This window comes from Gopherus flavomarginatus, chromosome 9 (genome assembly GCF_025201925.1).
Source record: "Gopherus flavomarginatus isolate rGopFla2 chromosome 9, rGopFla2.mat.asm, whole genome shotgun sequence".
Classification (NCBI taxonomy): Eukaryota; Metazoa; Chordata; order Testudines; family Testudinidae; genus Gopherus; species Gopherus flavomarginatus.
The window spans coordinates 34,588,020-34,605,910 of NC_066625.1; the positions used below are offsets into that span (position 1 = coordinate 34,588,020).

General features: G+C 56.7%; 1 protein-coding gene across 3 annotated transcripts in view; it reads right to left on the reverse strand.

The window, feature by feature from the left end:
• CORO7 (coronin 7) overlaps positions 1 to 17,891 on the reverse strand; it is a 182,941-nt gene that overhangs the window by 110,055 nt on the left and 54,995 nt on the right. For all 3 annotated transcript variants that reach the window (XM_050968142.1, XM_050968144.1, XM_050968143.1), the window contains 2 exons: positions 8,606 to 8,692; positions 6,602 to 6,684 (listed from right to left, as the gene is read on the reverse strand). In XM_050968142.1, the coding sequence (XP_050824099.1) occupies positions 6,602 to 6,684; positions 8,606 to 8,692 (170 nt within the window). The remainder of the gene's footprint in view (positions 1 to 6,601; positions 6,685 to 8,605; positions 8,693 to 17,891) is intronic.

Genomic DNA, 17,891 nt, shown 5'->3' on the forward strand with positions numbered 1-17,891 from the left:
ATTTAGAGGGAGAGGGGGAGGGAGGAATGGAATCTCGCCTTCCTATTTCAGCCCAACTGCGCTGCTTTCTAAAAACACCCCTCCCTCCCTCAGTTCTGCAGTGTGCATCCCAGGAGGACGGAGCCCCTGGCTCACCCCTCTCTAATCAGTTCGCCTCCTGACCCCTCCACTGTTCCCTCCCCCCAATTCCTTTTATCACCTCTGATTTCAATACCGTTGCGCCCCTGTGAACCCCTGAAGTGACACACAGATAGGAGCCGCGCACACAGCCTTCCAGTCACATTCCTCCAGCTCAGATAAAGCCCAGCAGCCAAAATAATCCCAACCTACAAAAACACAGCCGCAGAGCTGGAAGGCACTTCTGGATCTAATTTAGAAGCTGAATTCCAACACACCCCTCAGCTGCCTTCCTTAGCAATCCACGTGCGCACGCTAGCAGGGGCTGGGGAGGCCTCGCCCAGCGTGAACTGGGCTTGCTGGATTCTAAGTACAGATATTAGATCCATTCTGCGCAGCAGCAGCAGGTCTGGACTGAGGATTATTAGGGCTCCTAAATCCAGAGTGGTTCTAAAGAGCCTTGAAACAAGAATCGGCTTAGGTGCAGAGGCAGATTTCTGGGGTCAGCAGCCAAAGGAACATTCAGAGATTTTTACTAATGCAAATTTCTACCAAGACAAGCTCCTTAGCCAGATCTGCAGTCGACAAAAGCAAGCGATCCTTTCCTGGGATGTGAGTTCTCAATAGGGCTTGTAAAACAGGAACTGAGCAATAGAAAACACAACAGACAGCAGTGCCCAGCACCCTTGTGCGTGCGGGTATGTGATACCCCTGGGTGGCAGGAGGCACCCTAGGGTGTGCAAGGATGATGACAGGCAGCCAGCTGAGTAACAGTAGCAACAGCAGGGTGCCCAGTTATGCTGGGCATGGGGAGCAGATGTTCCAGCCATCCCAGCGGCACAGAGCAGCCTGCAAGGGGAGCAGTGCTTTCCAGGAGGTAACGGGAGAGACCTTGCTAACAGCATCTTCCAGCCACTGGCTGAGCTGTGAGGTGTTCGCGCCAGCAGCTCCCGACATTTCTGGCCCCGTGCACCAGGTCCCAGTTTCCTGCCGGGTTGTGCAGACCTGGCAAATTATGGGCTTGAGTGTGATTTTGGAGGGCATTTCCTTCCCTCTCCTGCTGGAGCCAGGGGGCCCTTCGGAGCAGGAGCCTCCGAACCGTACTCTCTCACCAAGCTATTTCCTCTGCCCCAAGGGGCGGGAGATGCCAGCGTGGGGGTGATAGGAAAAGGTCTCCAGGCAGCAGGCGAGATCAGCCCGAGCAGTGCCCGTTCCTACAGGCCTGGCACCTACAGTCAGCACTCTCACAGCGCCCCCCTGTGTTCCTGCAGGGAGCGGCAGAGCTGCCTCTGATGACAGGGATCCTCACTCAATTAGCCAAAATCCAAATGTTTCCACCTGTTCTAAGTCGCACGGAACTCTTCTCCGCTTCCAGACGCTGCTCCTCGCACACCAAGAGAGGCTGTCTAAAAAGAGGGCGCGCCAGACCCATGGAGCACAGCACAGCTATTCTGATTGTTTCAAGCATTAGTGGATGTTTTGGCTCTAACCTTCCCTGCAGCTTTGGAAGCCCAAACCCAAAGTCTTGGATTTCCCAATGAGACCCACAACACCAAACCCACCCAGCTAATTTAAAGATGAGTGTTAACTCTGAAGTGTAATGATGACATTTTATGTGTCAGCTATTTCACTGCTGACCAAAGCACACGAGAAAGGAGAGACCATCTTCGGTCTGCTGTGATGGGCAGCTTGAGTTCTCGAGTGTCCTCGCTTGTGGGTGGAACCTGGGACAGCAACCCCCATACTTCTGACCCCTGAATTCAGGGAAGGAATCATTGCTGTGCAGTCTCTCCCGTCATCCCCTTTAAGCACCTGCAGTGAGATCTGCCTAGAACAGACACTAGGGACGTAGTGCGGGGGAGCTAGAATGACGGAAAGAGTGAGAGAGCGAGATCCCCTGAGACCAGCGCCCAGCCTGAGACAGTGACAAGGCAGAGCCCCTGGGAATGGTCACTGGGTTGATACAGCAAAGAGCCTGAGTCCTACTGCCCTGCACCCCGCCTTTCCCTCCTGTGCGATGGGGCGGGGGAAAGCTCAGCCCGAGGCTCGTTCCCCCTGAAGAGCGACCTGGGCAGCTCCCGAGGTGACCCATGCCAAGCAACAATTGACGGATGCATCCCAAACGCCTGTCAACAGGAGGGGGAGCCCAACCGTGCCTTCCCCACAACTCCCCACAGATGCCTCAATCAAGGCTGGAGACAGCACCCGCTAATCATTGTGCTCCTGGGGCTGCCTCCCATCCCGGCCAAGGCAGCAATGCTGTGCCCAGGAGACGCAGGGAGGGAGCAGGGAGAGCCACTGCTAGGGGAGGAAGTAGGAGGATCCTCAGGAGCCGCCTGACAGATGGCAGCCCTTGCTGCTGTGCTGTGCTGGTGGGACGTTGCCAGTACGGTGTGTGTGTGTGGGGGGGGGGAGCTGAGCTAGCCGCCCTCCCTTGCGATGCCAATTCACTGCCCCACCCCCCGCTCAGTCTGTCCTGACTCCCCCTCATGCACGTTGCCAGTACGGTGTGTGTGGGGGAGGAGCTGAGCTAGCCGCCCTCCCTTGCGATGCCAGTTCACCACTCCACCCCCCGCTGAGTCTGCCCTGGCTCCCCCCCAACGCACGACAGGTACGTCTGACCTCTCCTAGAATGGGCACCATGCCAGGCAGCACCTGCCATGACCAGCTGTATATACGCAAGGGGATGCCCCCTGGACACACTACCTTTCCCCTCTGCTGCAGCCAGCCCCACCCCCCACTCTGAAACCTGGCACCAGCCACTGCTATCCCAGACATGGGCCAGGTACTGACCAGCATCCAGACACGGCCCCACACTGGCCACCCTCCAGCCGCTGAAGAGGGCAGAGTCTAGCCCTATCCTAAGCATGGGGAGCGGAGGGAAGGGGAGATACTGTATCCATGCAGAGATTCCTAAGGCCAGGCAGGATCAATCTGCCCTCCTGTAGGACCCGGGCTGTTCACCTTTGGACTGTGGTCCCTGCAGGGGCTGAGATTGGTGAGGCATAGTGCCAGATGCCTCAGCCTGCCTAGCACCCATGACCCAGCTCCCCAGCAGCCTGGGGTATCGGGGCACCCACCACGGCCTGGGAGGCCTGGCTCGGAGTGAGCGAGCAACAGAGAAATAAACTCAGACGTGTACCCAGAGGAACCCCCCACTCTCCTGCCCGACTTTCCGTCTTCAACTTCACACAGGGGAACAAATCCTGGCTGTATGGGCAAGGGGCTACAGGGTGCCCACCTGAGAGCCCTGCCAGAAGGACAGGGAGGAAGCCATTACCACGGCCTGCTGGTGACGGAGCAATGGGAGCGGAGCAGATCAGCAGCCCTTGGAAGGCTAGATGGTCACCAGGAAAGCGGAAATGTTCCTGAGCCCCATGGGACCCAGCCCCATGCCCACGTATGCTCTGCGTGCTTGCAGGACAGAGAGCAGGGTAGCAAGAAGATGGCATGGGGGGCAGGTCTGCTCAATGGACCCAGTGTTAACCCAGAAATTGAAACTTCTCACTAGCACAGAGAGCCCAAGCGTGCAACTGACAAGCAAAGGGAAACCGACCAGCCCTGCTGCAATTCCTCATTTGGGGGCAGGGCAAGAGCCCCCCAGCCCACCTGGCCCTCCCTTCAGGGTGAGTTTTTCTCCCCCACAGATGAATTTCCTTCTCTAATTGCTGCTCTCTGTAAGGCCATAAATCCAACCCAGCGTGGGAGAGGTCATGCCAGGTCGAAGGGAGCACAGTCGTCTCTGCAGTCCTGATGGCGCAGCTGACTTCACAGCTTTTTTGGGGAGCGCTGACCCACCAAGGCCAAGAATGCGCCTTTCCCAAACAGCCCACAAGCAGGGGGTGAGCAAACGCCATGTGCACCTCAAATCAGCGCGTTAGTGTCATGCCCAGAGTGCCGGCCCCAGAAATAGAGCAGGACACAAGTCACCAAACGCGTCTCTGGGTGACGGGCAGACACAGTCCCACACAGAGAACAGAGCAGGGACCTGGCAGTTTGGGTCACTTGCCCCATGGAATCTCCTTTTCTCCAAACATCCAACTCCCAGCATTTCCCAGATACAGGCACCTTCCCCCGGCTGAGTGCCCCCACTGGCGCCACTAAAGTGCAAGGGTCACCAGTGACTTGACCCTGCCCAGCATTCCCAACAGAGGGGGCAAGGGGTGGGCATCCTCCCTGGGCACCCTCCCTCCAGCACTTCCAGTCGGACTGAACTTTGTGGTCCTACATAAACCACTCCTGGGGCGAAGGGGAGAGAAGCCAGACAGCTGGCTCTAGGGAATGGAGAACAGGATGACTGCAGCCTGTTCCTGGAGCTGCTGGCCCCTGCAAGACTGGTCTGGGGCTTCAGTAGGGTACCCTGAACATGTCCCTGTGCATGGCGGAATTTCTGCTGGCACCCGCTGGGCCATGGCCAGGTGACCCCACAGGGGGATTTTGCCGTATGCTGGCCCAGAGCTGTGTGCACGGTCGGGGGCATCTCTGAACGGTTAGAGCACCATGCACTGGCTGCACAGGCAGGAGGAGAGGGATCTGCCCCGGAGGAGTTTCCCCAGCCAAGGAGATTTGAGGAAACCTGCCACATGCCGCACTCTCCCCCTGGCATCCAGCCTCCCCAGCACTCTCCTGCCCGGGACCCAGAACAGGAGGCACTGGAAGTTTGCCCCTGGGTCCCAGCGAGCAGCGTGAAATGGGGCACGCAGAGAAGATGTTATCCAGCGCTGCCCGAGCAAGAAGTAAAGGGGAGCCGGAGAGACCCCACCCCCCTTGCGTCAGTGTCCCCTTGACTTTGCAGCAAGCAGAGGCTGGCGTCATTCACTGGGTGCTGCGGCACTGGGCCCGTCCTCCCCTGGCATCTGTGTCCTATTCATTGCCTGCCTCTAGTGACAGCACTGCCAGGCCTCCCTTTAGTGCCAGCATCTCCCCCACACCCCTCCCCAGCATTGCCATGCCTCCCCCAGCACCAACATCTCCCCCGGCATTACCATACCTCCCCCGGCACCAGCATCTCCCCTGGCATTGCCACACCTCCCCCGGCACCCGCATCTCCCCCATACTCCCCCCGGCATTGCCACATCTCCCCCAGCACCAACATCTCCCCTGCATTGCCACACCTCCCCCAGCACCAGCATCTCTCCGGGCATTGCCACACCTCCACCGGCACCAGCATCTCCCCCACATCCCTCCCCAGCATTGCCACACCTCCCCCGGCACCAGCATCTCCCCCTCATCCCTACCCAACATTGCCACACCTCCCCCGGCACCAGTATCTCCCCCTCATCCCTCCCCAGCATTGCCACACCTCCCCCGGCACCAGCATCTCCCCCACATCCCTACCCAGCATTGCCACACCTCCCCCACATCGCCACACCTCTACCAGCAGCAGCATCTCCCCCAGAATTGCCACACCTCCTCCGGCACCAGCATCTCCCCCGGCATTGCCACCTCTCACTGCCATCAGCATCTCCCCATGCCCCTCCTCCGACACTGCCACACCTCCCCTGGCACCCGCATCTCCCCCATGCCCCTCCCAGGTATTGCCACACCTCTCCCGGCACCAGCACCTCCCCCACGCCCCTCCCCAGTATTGCCATACCTCCCACAGCACCAGCATCTCCCCCAGCATTGCCACTCCTCCCCTGGCACCAACATCTCCCCATGCCCCTCCCCTGACACTGCCACGCCTCCCCTGGCACCCGCATCTCCCCCACACCCCTCCCCAGTATTGCCACACCTCCCCTAGCACCAGCATCTCCCCCGGCATTGCCACGCCTCCCCTGGCACCAGCACCTGCCCCACTCCACCCCCCAATCCCTGCTCTTCACCCCACACAGCTGGGCGCTGCTGGGGGAGGGAAAGTGATTGCACATCTGGAGCGCTGGGGCGGGTCAGTGAAGGGGGCTGGGAGCACCGAGGCATTTCCAGTGGGCAGCCAGCATCTGCTCATGCCCAGTGCTGGCAATGCTAAAGTTACAAGCCACCGCACGCATTTTCACTGCCTCTCACGGCAGAGGGCTCTGGACACAGAGGTGGGCTGTTGGCCTGGCTAACACCATGCCCAGAGTCTACTCAGGCCCCTTCATGGGCTGCACCAACCATCTTCTGTGCCCCCCTAACCTCAACGGTTCAACATCAACCCAACAGCTCCTTCCCTTCCCTGCTCCGGCAGCTCATCTGGGATACCCAGCTCCAGGGCCTGCCACAGGGCCCAGCTTGCTTCCTGCAGCTCCCTCAACCTTTGTGCCCCTTTCCAGCCCAAGCGTCTGTGCTTGGAGGGGCCCTGCCCCCAGGCCCGGGAAGGGGCAGGCAGCCTTGTTACAATGGCCAGCTGCAGCCTGGCACGTCTCACTGGGAACATCCCTCCTGGCTCGGCCAGATGCAAACCCAACCCCACACAGCACAGACAGAGCTCAGAGCCCCCCACTGTCAGCAGCACGGTCCCTCACGCCACCCCCTGTGCTGGGACCGGGGGACGCACTCCTACCCTGAGGAGGTGTCCAGCGCGAAGGAGACGAGCGAGCTGTTGAATCGCCGTGTGTCCCACAGCTTCACCTCACGCTCCCTCATCTGCAAGAGCAGAAAGACACATGCTTATGGGTCGTGTACATGTACACACACACACACACACGCACACACACATGCACACACACACGTGCCCATACAGACACACGCATACACATGGCCAGGTGCTGGGCTCCAAGCCGCAGTGCTTTGGGGGCAGCACCACCAGCTGCTGCAGCCAGAAGTGGCAATGAGGTGGCCCTAGAAGCACAGCCAGTCCCTCGTGGGATGCACAGCATGGGGGTTTGTGCCTATGGCTCTGAAGCCCCTGGGCGCGGCCCAATGAGATCAAACCAGACGCCTTCCCTGCTGGGGAGTGGTTCCCCCTGCCATTTGGGGTTTTCCCTCTCCCAAGCCCACATGCAGGCGTGAGCAGCCGCCACAGAAGCTGCAGGCCTAATGGCGGTTGGCTTTGAGGAGCAGGGACTAGAGGCGGAGGGCTGCAGGGCAGGGGCTTTCATGCTGAACCTCCAGCAACGGGACACAAGTGGGAGCCTTTTTGTGGGGTGAGACACCAGGGAACCACCCCCACACGGGGCTCAAAAGCAGCAAGTTCTGGACAAAAGTGAAGACGGGTGACCCCAGTGAATCCTGGGACAGGCTATGCTGTGGGGAACCCTGGGCTATGCTGTTGAGGGAGCAGGCAATGAAAGCGTGCAATCCTCTTTCTCTTTCTGAAAGGGACGGGCAGCCTGGGCAGGCAGTCATGAACCTCCCCCCAAGGAGAGGGGACCCCGATATGTTCTGCATTCAGGGGAACGTGTTCCCTAGACAGCGAGGACTTTGCCTGGCGCCCTCTCCTTGCATCTTCCACGGCACGTGGCAGGCTCAGCCGCCCATCAGGCACTGTTCCAAGGGGAATCCATCCCCGTGGAGTGCACTAGCAGAGAGGCAGACACCAAGGGGTGAAGCCCTGCGGCTCCTGGCCATCTTCAGTGCAGCACTCAGTGGTGCCAAGGATGGGCAGTGGGGTCAGAGGGGCTGGGGGAGCCGAGAGGTGACGGAGGCCGACTCCAAGCCATTTCTCTCAAGCCTACCCCGGCTGCTGCTTCAGTGGGCACTGGTGAGCCTGCTCCCCCGGGGCTCGCTGCTCGCTTGCATGCCACAGGTCGGGATTAACTATTCCCAATGGACTTTGTCGCTTTCCCTAGCTCCACCCCACTGCCCAGAGGGTGAAAATATGGGCACGGTGATGGGTCAGCAGCTGTCACTTTGTGCACAGGCCAGCGGGAGCGCTCAGATCCCGGCACGCAGGCTGCATCCAGAGTAACCGCCCGGCACATGGCCCTGCAAGCAAACGGCAACACACGCTGAGCTCAGGGCCTTTCGCGTGCACGCGGCCACTGGGGATGGAGCTTAATACTAGCTCCCCGCTCAGCACACCCTGCTCCAGCGCAGCGTGGGCTCGGCCACGCTAGCCCTTCCCACAAGTCTGCTCCTGGTGTACTCCAAGCACCACAGCAGAGCGCTGCAGCATATGGCAGAAGCAGGCAGCACAGGGGAGCTGGGCTCGGTGTTGTCTAGCCCTGCTCAGAGCCCTAGTCCCCCTCATATCTGCAGGTTCAAATCCTGGCAGGGTCACCTCGTCTCCTCATTCTCCCCAGATGGCGAGAGTTTCAGGCAGCCCCTCAGAGGGGAAATGACAAAGTGTCGGCCTGGCTGTTCTACTTGGCTGCTACCACTGCCAGGGAACTTGGAAAGCCCAGGAGGTGGGCACAGCACTCTGCCAATATTCCACTTGCTCTCGCTTCATTCAAGATGTGGTGGGTGAGCTGGCCTCCCCTACAGAACCAGCTGCCCCTTAGGGGAGGGATGTACAGAGTGATCGGCAGACCCATGGCACCATCTGCACAGGAGCGAGGCGGTAGAAAGCCCTAGTGAAGGAACAATCCTAGCTAAGTGTGCTGGGGCGAGCAGGGGGCCGTACCTGGCTGAATCCTACGGAGAGGATGTAATCGCTGGCGTTCATCCAGAGCAGCCTGGAATCCTTGTTGTTTTCATGACCCTGGATGCTCTGAAAAACACAAAGGAGACCCAATGATCACTATTTGCACAGCAGTAGGGGCGTGCACAGCCTGGCAGAGCCACACGAGTTTGATCCGCCAGCCCTGCATAATCTGTCTGAGAACCAAGAGCCAGGCCAGGTTCCTCACGTCTCGCTGAGCCCCAGTAATGAAGTCTCTCCCGTGACCTTCACTGGGTTTGCACATGTGTTGCTGAGCTCAGCACGCAATGCCGCTGCTGCTGCATGAAGTGGGCCAGGCATTAGCGCCTTCCTTCAAGCCGGGCTGGCCGCGCAGGCCCACAGGAGCACTAACAGCACAGCTCTGGGCCAGTCTGTGCCACAGGAAGGGGCCAGTTTCACACAGTCACTTTTCCGGGCAGAAAGTCGCTGGCCAGTCTAACTCGGGAGGATGCGCTATTCCCAGCAACAGGAGCACAGCTGGGCGCAACATGGCTGGGAAACACTACAGCCCCCACTCTGCACCCTGTCAGCTCTGGTCGTGGCGAGGGGAGGGGAGCACTGGCAGGAGGCTATGCCACGCTGGCAGTGCAGTCACACAGCCGTGCCACCCCTGCCCAGGGACATCTCCAGCCAGAGCAATGCCGGCCAAGGCAGCGCAGCGAGGTAGGGAAGAGAGGAGCTTGTTTCATCCTAGGACTTTGCAGATGGTCTCTTAGCCCAACCCAACACAAAGGCCTTTTCTACTCAGCCAGACCCAATAAACACTGGGCCCCAGGCATGGCCAGAAGCTTCCAAAACCCTGTTCAGCCCCCTGTAGCCATGGAGGTTGGGCGGGGGGTCTGAGCAAAGGCCAGAGAGTTGGGAACCCCTGTGTCCCAGTCCTGACTTGCTGTGGCTTTGAGTAAAGCACAACCTCTGTGCCTCAGTTTCCCCAGTCAAATACCATTGGCCTAGCTCACAGGACCAGCAAGGGCTAATGTATGCATAGTGCTTTCAAGAGGAAAAGCCCAGTTAAAAAGCCTGGTTCTGCTCTGAGAAATCATGATGTGAAATGGCCCCTTCCCGCTTGTTTGTGCATGCACTAGCTCCCCCGCCCATGAACGCAAACGAAAACAGCTGTCTGCTTGGTCCTCCTGTTGGCTCTGCAGGGCCAGCCTGGTTCTGGCAGTGGGCTGGAGTCTATAGGGCTGGCAGAGGCAAAGCCAGTTCAGCTGGTGCATGGAGAAGGGCAGCCAGAGCACTCCAGAGCTCTCTCCTGCGGCACCTGTGCAAACCAGGGCCATGGCGTGGGCTCACAGATATTAGGGCAGGCTCCTTGGGGATCCCAGGCCACAAGGAGGGCCCCTCTATGCCCTAGCAGAGACCGCTTCTGCTTATTGTCAGCTGAGCCCACTCGATCCAGAGGCAGTGAGACGCAGACACACACATACACCCCCCCACACCCGCCGCCATTTCCAAAAAGTCCCTTTCCAGAGGAAGGGCAGAGGATTAGCTCTCGTTAACCAGCTCTGGCTGGTTGCCACTTGGCAGACGGCCCCCAGCTGGGCCCTGAGGTTAGTGGCGTTCCAGCGGGGCGGATCAGCTGGTGCCCACCCCTATTACGCACCAGACGCTGGTTTCCTAGACGCTTATTGAGAAAGTTCCAGCTGTAAAAAGCTCCAAACCACTAATGTTTTAAGCGCGTCAAGGAAAAGCAAAGGCCCTTGCCAGGGCTAAGCTGGGAATGCAACTTCAGAAAGCTCCAGCCACCAGAAGAGCTCATTCTCTCCCCGAGAGCTCCCAGGCCTGAACTAGCAATTAACTAAGAGCACGGCTCCATGTCATTACACCAAGTGGGCAGGCGCCGTTCAAATCCACCAGCCCCGCTCAGGCTGGGGCCGTCATCTCTCCCAAGCTCCCCTGGGCTGGGCGTGGTCCACGGCTGCGTGGAAACGCCAGTGTGGCAGGAAGTGGGGTTGGCGCTCTTCCACCCAAACCAGCTCCTGGACACAGCGTCCCAGGGCTGTGCTGTGGTGGGCCACGGATCACTCAGACTGAAGGTAGAGGTCGCGAGTGCCGGTGCTCAGAGGAGATCCCAGGGCCGACTCTGTCTGCAAGCTGCTCAGCACTAGGGCCCGCGGCCCGAAGGAATCCTGGCTCAATGAGTCCATTCAGCCTCCCTGCGCTTTCAGCTGGACACAGAGCTTCCCAGGCGTTAGCTCTGCTGAGAAATGGACCTGCCCTTTCAGCGCGGCTAATGCCAGCTGCGCCAGGGTTTGCAATGCTGGAGGCACCAGCACAGAGCTGGAAATCTAGCACAATCGTCTATCCCTGCCCCATGCAGGGGTGATAAACATGGTGTTAGAAACCCAAGTGGTGCCAGCAGTACCCCACGCTGGGGCTCCTGATGCTGCTAGCACCGGCGTTAGCAAATGCACATGCACCCTCTGCCTAGACACTGCAGGACGGCGAGTTAGCCCCTGGGTTGAGCACAGAGCTGGCAGCAGGAGAGCTGTGCCCTGGAACCCAAGCCCCATAAGTGGCTGCTGCTGCTGGCCCCTCTGGCAGGAAGCCAGGGAGCAGCTGGGCTCTGGGGGAAGGAGCTGCTCTCGGCTTGTTCTGTTTGCAGTGGAGCGGGACTGATCGCACCTTCAGTGATGCGCAGAACTAGACACCTCCACGGCTTCCCCCTGCCTCTGCCCCAGTCACCTACAGCAGCCCATGGATTGGATCAGGGGCTCAGTATTAGCCCTGGGCATGGGCACAACAGCATCCTGCATGGCACCATGTGCCAATGCCATGGCATCGCACAGGAAGGAAGCAGGCTAGTGACGCTGCTCCAAGAGGGGAGCCCACACAGATCCTTAGATCCACTGGCACAAACAGAACAGAGATCCCACCTCCCTCCTGCAGAGACTGCATGCAAAGCCAGGGAGCCACTCCACCCTGCATGGCTGTAGAAGGTTGGAGTGCCCAGGCCTGGCATGCGCCATGGGGCAGTGTGGCCAGCCGGCAGGTGCAGGGACCATGGCCCTCCAGGGAGTTGGGGCGTCCTACAGACTTACAGGCTAACACACGGCAGAGATTTTATTTCCAAGAGAACAGTTTCTTCCCAGCTTAGCCACTTCCCCAGTGTCTCGGGGAGCCACAGGCATCCATCACCCCAAGGAGCCATGAGCACTGGTAAGCTCATGCTGCCCACCCCTATGCTGCCCCACACTGGACACAGTGAGCTGCCCCAGTGAGTGTGGCTGTGTCCTGGTCTCCCTCAAGTCCCACACGCAGCCCTTGTCATGTTATTGACTTGAACAGGGACCGTATAGAACATGGTTGCAAGCAAGGTCCTGTAGTGGCACCAAATCTTGCATAAAGGAGGTCAAATGAGGGGTCTAAGACAAGGTTATGAACTGCTGGTTATGATTATGCTGTCTATATGTGTGTATCAATTTTGTAGTTGAAGTTATGAATATTGGCTCTATACCGTCTGTATTTCAAACTTATGCTATGCTTCTGGGAAACATCCCAGACCAGTTGGTGTTAGCTCTGCCAAGCCTGCTTGATGGCCCATTAAGGACCATCTGCTATACAACTGACCCACTGAGAGAAGGCAGATAGGCCTGTATGCAGGAACTTGCCCATGTGACTCCAGATTCCATTTTGCTATAATTTTCCACAGTAAGAACAAAGAGGTGTTCTTACACCTGGAAAAGACTATAATAGGCTGATGCCTCATCTCCATCTGGTCTTCAATCCTGCTTCATACATCTGGAGGGACTTTGCTACAGGGAAGCTCTCCACAAAGGACTGAATGACCCTTCCAAGCTGTGGATGTTCTCCAGAGACTTTGATTCGAACCTGCAGTTTATTCCATCACTGCTACAAGCCTGAAACTAAGAACTTTGCCATTGCTGTATGTAATTGATTCCATTTAACCAATTCTAGCTCTCATCTATATCTTTTCCTTTTATGAATAAACCTTTAGCTTTTAAATTCTAAACGTCTGGCAACAGCGTGATTTGTGGGTAGGATCTGATTTGTATATTGACCTGGGTCTGGGGCTTGGTCCTTCGGGATCAGGAGAACCTTTTTTCTTTTACTTGGGTATTGGTTTTCATAACCATTTGTCCCCATAACGAGTGGCACTGGTGGTGATACTGGGAAACTGGAGTGTCTAAGGGAATTGCTTGTGTGACTTGTGGTTAGCCAGTGGGGTGAAACCAAAGTGTTCTTAGTCTGTCTGGTTTGGTTTGCCTTAGAGGTGAAAAAACCCCAGCCTTGGGCGGTAACTTCCCTGTTTTAAGCAATTTGTCCTGAATTGGCACTCTCAGTTGGGTCCCGCCAGAACCAGCATCGTTACAGCCCTGCAATGTGCCAGGGTGTGGTGGAAGAAGACCACACGTGCTGGTTTGCTCCAGGACAGTGGTACCCGGCCCCCACGCCAAGGGAGAGCACAGCTCATCCCGCTGGGTTTGCTCCAGTGGATGCTCCATATGGCCTTGCAGCTCCTCGTCCCACGGGCACTATCCAGCTCTGAGCGCTGCCCCCTCAGGCAGCTGACATGCAACCGACTTTAACACTTGCCCTTTGTTCTGCAGCTGCCCCCACGACTTCCTCCTCTCTCCTGCTGGCCTGGAAAGGCAGAGATGGGCGCAGGCCAGATCTGCAGACAGCACAGGCCTGTGGGCCCTTCCACACTGCCCAGCCACCTCCACCCAGCCTGCCTCCCCCATAGCATGCTGGGGCTTCAGGAAGCGAGTTCTCGGGAAGGAGGAGGATTGAGGGCAGGAGGGGAAAGGGGACAGGATAACCTGCTGCGTATCCAACAAAGGCCTCGTGTTCTCTCTGGAGCATGGGCCATAGTGCCCAGGGAGCACCCACACTCTGCTGTGGCGACCCCAATGCATGCAGCTCACTGCTGCCTGCGAGGCTCAGCGGCGGCCTGCTCCCAGCCCTCACTCCCCAGCCGATGGCATGCACCCGTTCAGCAAGGAGGTCAGGCCCAGTGACTGTGCTGATCCCCTCAGAATCCATGAATAAGCAGCAGAACAGGGCCGAAGCTGGAGAGCCCAAGGGCTCCTGCAGAACCCAGCGCAGAGAACCTGGGCAGCCCCACGACACTCCTCCAGAGCCCTCTCCCCTGTCCCCCCTACATGGGATCTCCACAGACCCAACAGACACGCTTCCAGCCCTGGTAATGCAGAAATGCTTTGCCTCCCGAGCGCCTTCCCTGAAGCACTGTGCAAAGGGGGGCTGATACCAGTTTTCATACTCGGGAACACTGAGGCATGGGGTAGGTGCACACTGCCAAGGTCACATAATGATACCAGCAGACAATGGTAGCTGCCTGGGACAGCAGGCAGTCTGGCGGGGGCTGGGGGGAGCTGATACAAATGCCCAGCCATCATACCCAGTGTGACACACCTCTCCTTTCAGAGACGAGGAGGAAGCACACCAACAGCCGGTCACATCACCAGTGCAGAGGGGACTGGCTGCTGCCACTCTTCACCCACTGAGCCCCAATCTGGGCCCACTGAGTTATAACGTCAAAGCCAGAGGCTGAACTTCAAGGGATCCTACAGCCACTAGGAGAGCAGCGTCCCTGCAAGAGCCCAGCTGCGATGACAGCAGGTTTGGGCTTTGAAGACCCGAGGTGTTGAGTTCAGAGCTGTGCCTCCTCCCCAGGTCCCCGTCCCAGCGGTGACGTTTCACAGCACATGGGCTCAGTGCTCTCCATAGGATCTGCAGCACTGGGCACAACTGACCCCAGAGCCACTCAAACCACTCGGCAAGTTCATAGACAGCGAGATCTTTCCCTTCTGGGAATCCCAGGCACTGAAGCTCCCTGCACAGGCTGGCCAAGGGTTCATGGTTAACAACCGCTCTAATGTCACCAGACCCAGAGCGCCTGTGACAGGAGGCTACACTGAAACAAAGGCCATTCTGGAGCTCCCCTGGGCTGCACTCACCTGCATGCTCAGCACTGCCAGTTCCAGCACCCCGTGAGCCTCGAGGTGGATGCAGCAGCCAATGGGAGGTTCCAGCACCGCTGCCCTGTTGGATGAGCAGTGTGTGATATATGGCAGACGCTCAGCTGGACAGACAGCTGGGACCCTGCCAGCACCCTTATAGCTCTCTCATGTGACCCAAAGGGGCCAGTCCAGTAGGAGCCATGAGGAACTGGTCCCAGGTGGACGCTCGGGTCTGGATCCTGGTGCACAGGGAGCTGTGGGGAGAAGTGTTCCTGGGGACGAAAGGGGCCCTTCAGAGGCGACGAGCAGGATACACTACACAGCTGGTAGCACGGGCAGTAGTCATACGGCCTAGCAAGGGGCTTCAAAGCCCACCTCCAGCAGGGCTGTGGGGCTGAGTGAAGGGCTTGTGAGTCCTGGGACCAGGCAGAAATTCCTAGAGGACAGGTCTGGTGCAGACTGCGTGCAACACGAAGGGATGAACCCACTGGCACTGGCAGGCTAGGATATGGTGTCATGGAGTCCCCGGGTGATGCTTTGGAACTACTCCCCACAAAGCCAGTCAGGACTTTGGGGAGCCTCCTCTCCCTTGGAGTAGACTGTCTTCAGGGCAAGAAGCTCACACGGCGTCACCTCCTGGGTCTCTCCTTGGAGCATTCAGCACATGCCCCTCCGTGCACTTCCCACAGTGAGTCAGAAGCCAGAGGGTCCTGCACGCACCCGCACTTCGCTTCGCGGTCAGATGTGACTCTTAGCCAGCCAGTAAAACAGAGGTTTATTAGATGACAGGAACACAGTCTAAAACAGAGCTGGAAGGTACAGAGAACCAGACCCTCAGCCGGGTCCATTCTGGGGCCCAGCGAGGCAGACACACACGTCTACCCTCACTTCCTGTCCCCAGCCAGCCCCAAACTGAAACCTCCTCCAGCCCCTCCTTTCTGGCCTTTGTCTCTTTCCCCGTCACCTGATCTCTTTGTTCTCCCACACCTTTAGCCATCCCCTTGTAGCGGGGAAGGGCCCAGGCCATTAGTTGCCATGGAGACAGAGCGTTGGCCAGAAACTAAGGCACCCACACAGTATTCAGAGGAAACATTAAGAACAGTCCCACTTCATCACAGATGGGAAAGGGGCAAGCCAGGGAGGGAGCTGTTCACTCCAGCAGAGAGAGATTTTTGGAAGGAGAGAGGCAGCAAGCGGCCCCTTGTGTTATTAAACCAGGAGGGGGCCTACAAGGGGAAACAGACAAGAAAGAACTTCCATGTCCATGGCCTAAGGTGTAAAAGGGTGATTATAGGGCAGGGTTGGCCCCTTGGGAGGCCCCCTCCCATCCCATTAGACACAGATCCTCCAGGTGGGGGCACATGGACAGATCAGTTAGGCCCAATGGTAAGTTTGTTTCATTAGAAAGAACAACACATCCAGACTAATCTGAAAGGAAAGGGGTTTCTGCTCAACAGCAGCAATGACGGTTTGGGGCTCTTTTCCCTCAGGGGGGAAACCTGGAACCAGAGGTTTCCCTACACCTGAACTCCCCCACAACCCCGAGTGGTTAACTAGTTACCGTCAACACGTAGCGTTGCCAATTTAGTCGTTTTCCAGCTAGATGGAGGGGTTTTAATTTTCTAGTTGGAAAACAATTCCATTTAGTTGGTGGTTGGAAATCTGAACTGAAATGGAAACATTACTACACACTTTAAAAGCAGATATATGATCAAATACTTGTATCTGAAAAAGCAGAATAGGTTTGAAAAGTCTGAGCAAAGACAAGCTTCCTCACACAGCTGTGTTTGTTCCGACAGTATCGGCGCGTTCGTTTTGGCGATGCTGGCCGACCTAATCGTTTCAAATGATGATTTATAAACAACAATAAATCATCAGAAATTCAAATGCTGGTGTTTATTGGTGTTTTATGATGTTTAAAATGTGGGGTTGAGAGGTAGCGCCAAATCACCTTGCCAACAAAAACGTACGAAGCTGGCCACAGAGAGAGCTTAGCTCCTCTTTTTTTAGTGAAATTCCATGACAGTTTATGCACATATAGAAGGAATTAACATATATTTCTTGTTCTTGGGACAACTAGATTAGTATGTTTTAGGGACTTGGCTCCAGAATGCTAGATTTGTAACTGGGAAACTTATATCAATATACGTTTCCTAGGAGACCAAGGTTTTTAAAATGCATTATTTGCCATGGTCGTTATCTCGTTTCAGTGCTATCTCAAGAGGTCGTTAGCTCAGGGAGTTTCTGTCCTAAACATTTTTATTATATTATAATTAATTTTTCACTAGTCAATTTAAATTAAATACATTTTAAACATTTTTTGTTTTAGAAATCGAAAACTGTCATGTGTTTTTCAAATTATTACATTGGTGTCATAAAGCTCACCCCTATCTTTGCCCTCCTGGTCTCACCACCCCCTCTGCACATTCAAACACCCCTTCTCCCATCAATTCCTGGGGAAAATGCTGCCTGGACCCAGCGCCCGGGGATCAGAACAATACACTGGCTGTGAACGGGCAGGGACTCGGACCATTCTGGCCAAGGCACTGCAGTGACCAGCGTAGATGCAGCTGGCAAGAGGCAAAGGAGATGGTCGGCTTCCTAGCAGTGCCCCTTCTCTACAGCAAAAGGTCTCTAAAGCATGCTCAGGGTCTCAGAGGTGGGACCTGCATACTGCACAGAGACAACGCCCTAGGGAAACAGGACAGTGAAAGGACATTTGTTTCCATCCAGATTTTTCCCAGTGAGCATTTCACATTGGGTAGGGGGGGTGGGGTGAAATCAACCCCCAAAATTACATCAATTGGGAAATGCTGGCACAGTCCCTGGAAAAATCATGGAGCAGGTCCTCAAGGAATCAATCTTGAAGTATTTAGAGGAGAGGAATGTGATCAGGAACAGTCAGCATGGATTCACCAAGGGCAAGTCAGGCCTGACGAACCTAACTGCCTTCTGTGATGAGGTAACTTGCTCTGTGGATGAGGGGAAAGCAGTGGATGTGCTATTCCTTGACTTTAGCTTTTGATAGTCTCCCACAGTATTTTTGTCGGCAAGTTAAAGAAGTATGGGCTGAACGAATGGACTATAAGGTGGATAGAAAAATGGCTAGATCGTCAGTCTCAACGGGTAGTGATCAATGGCTCCATGTCTAGTTGGCAGCCTGTATCAAGCAGACTGCCCTAAGAATCAGTCCTGGGGCGGGTTTTGTTCATTATCTTCATTAATGATTTGGAGGATGGCGTAGATTGCACCCTCAGCAAGTTTGCAGATGACACTAAACTGGGAGGAGTGGTAGATAC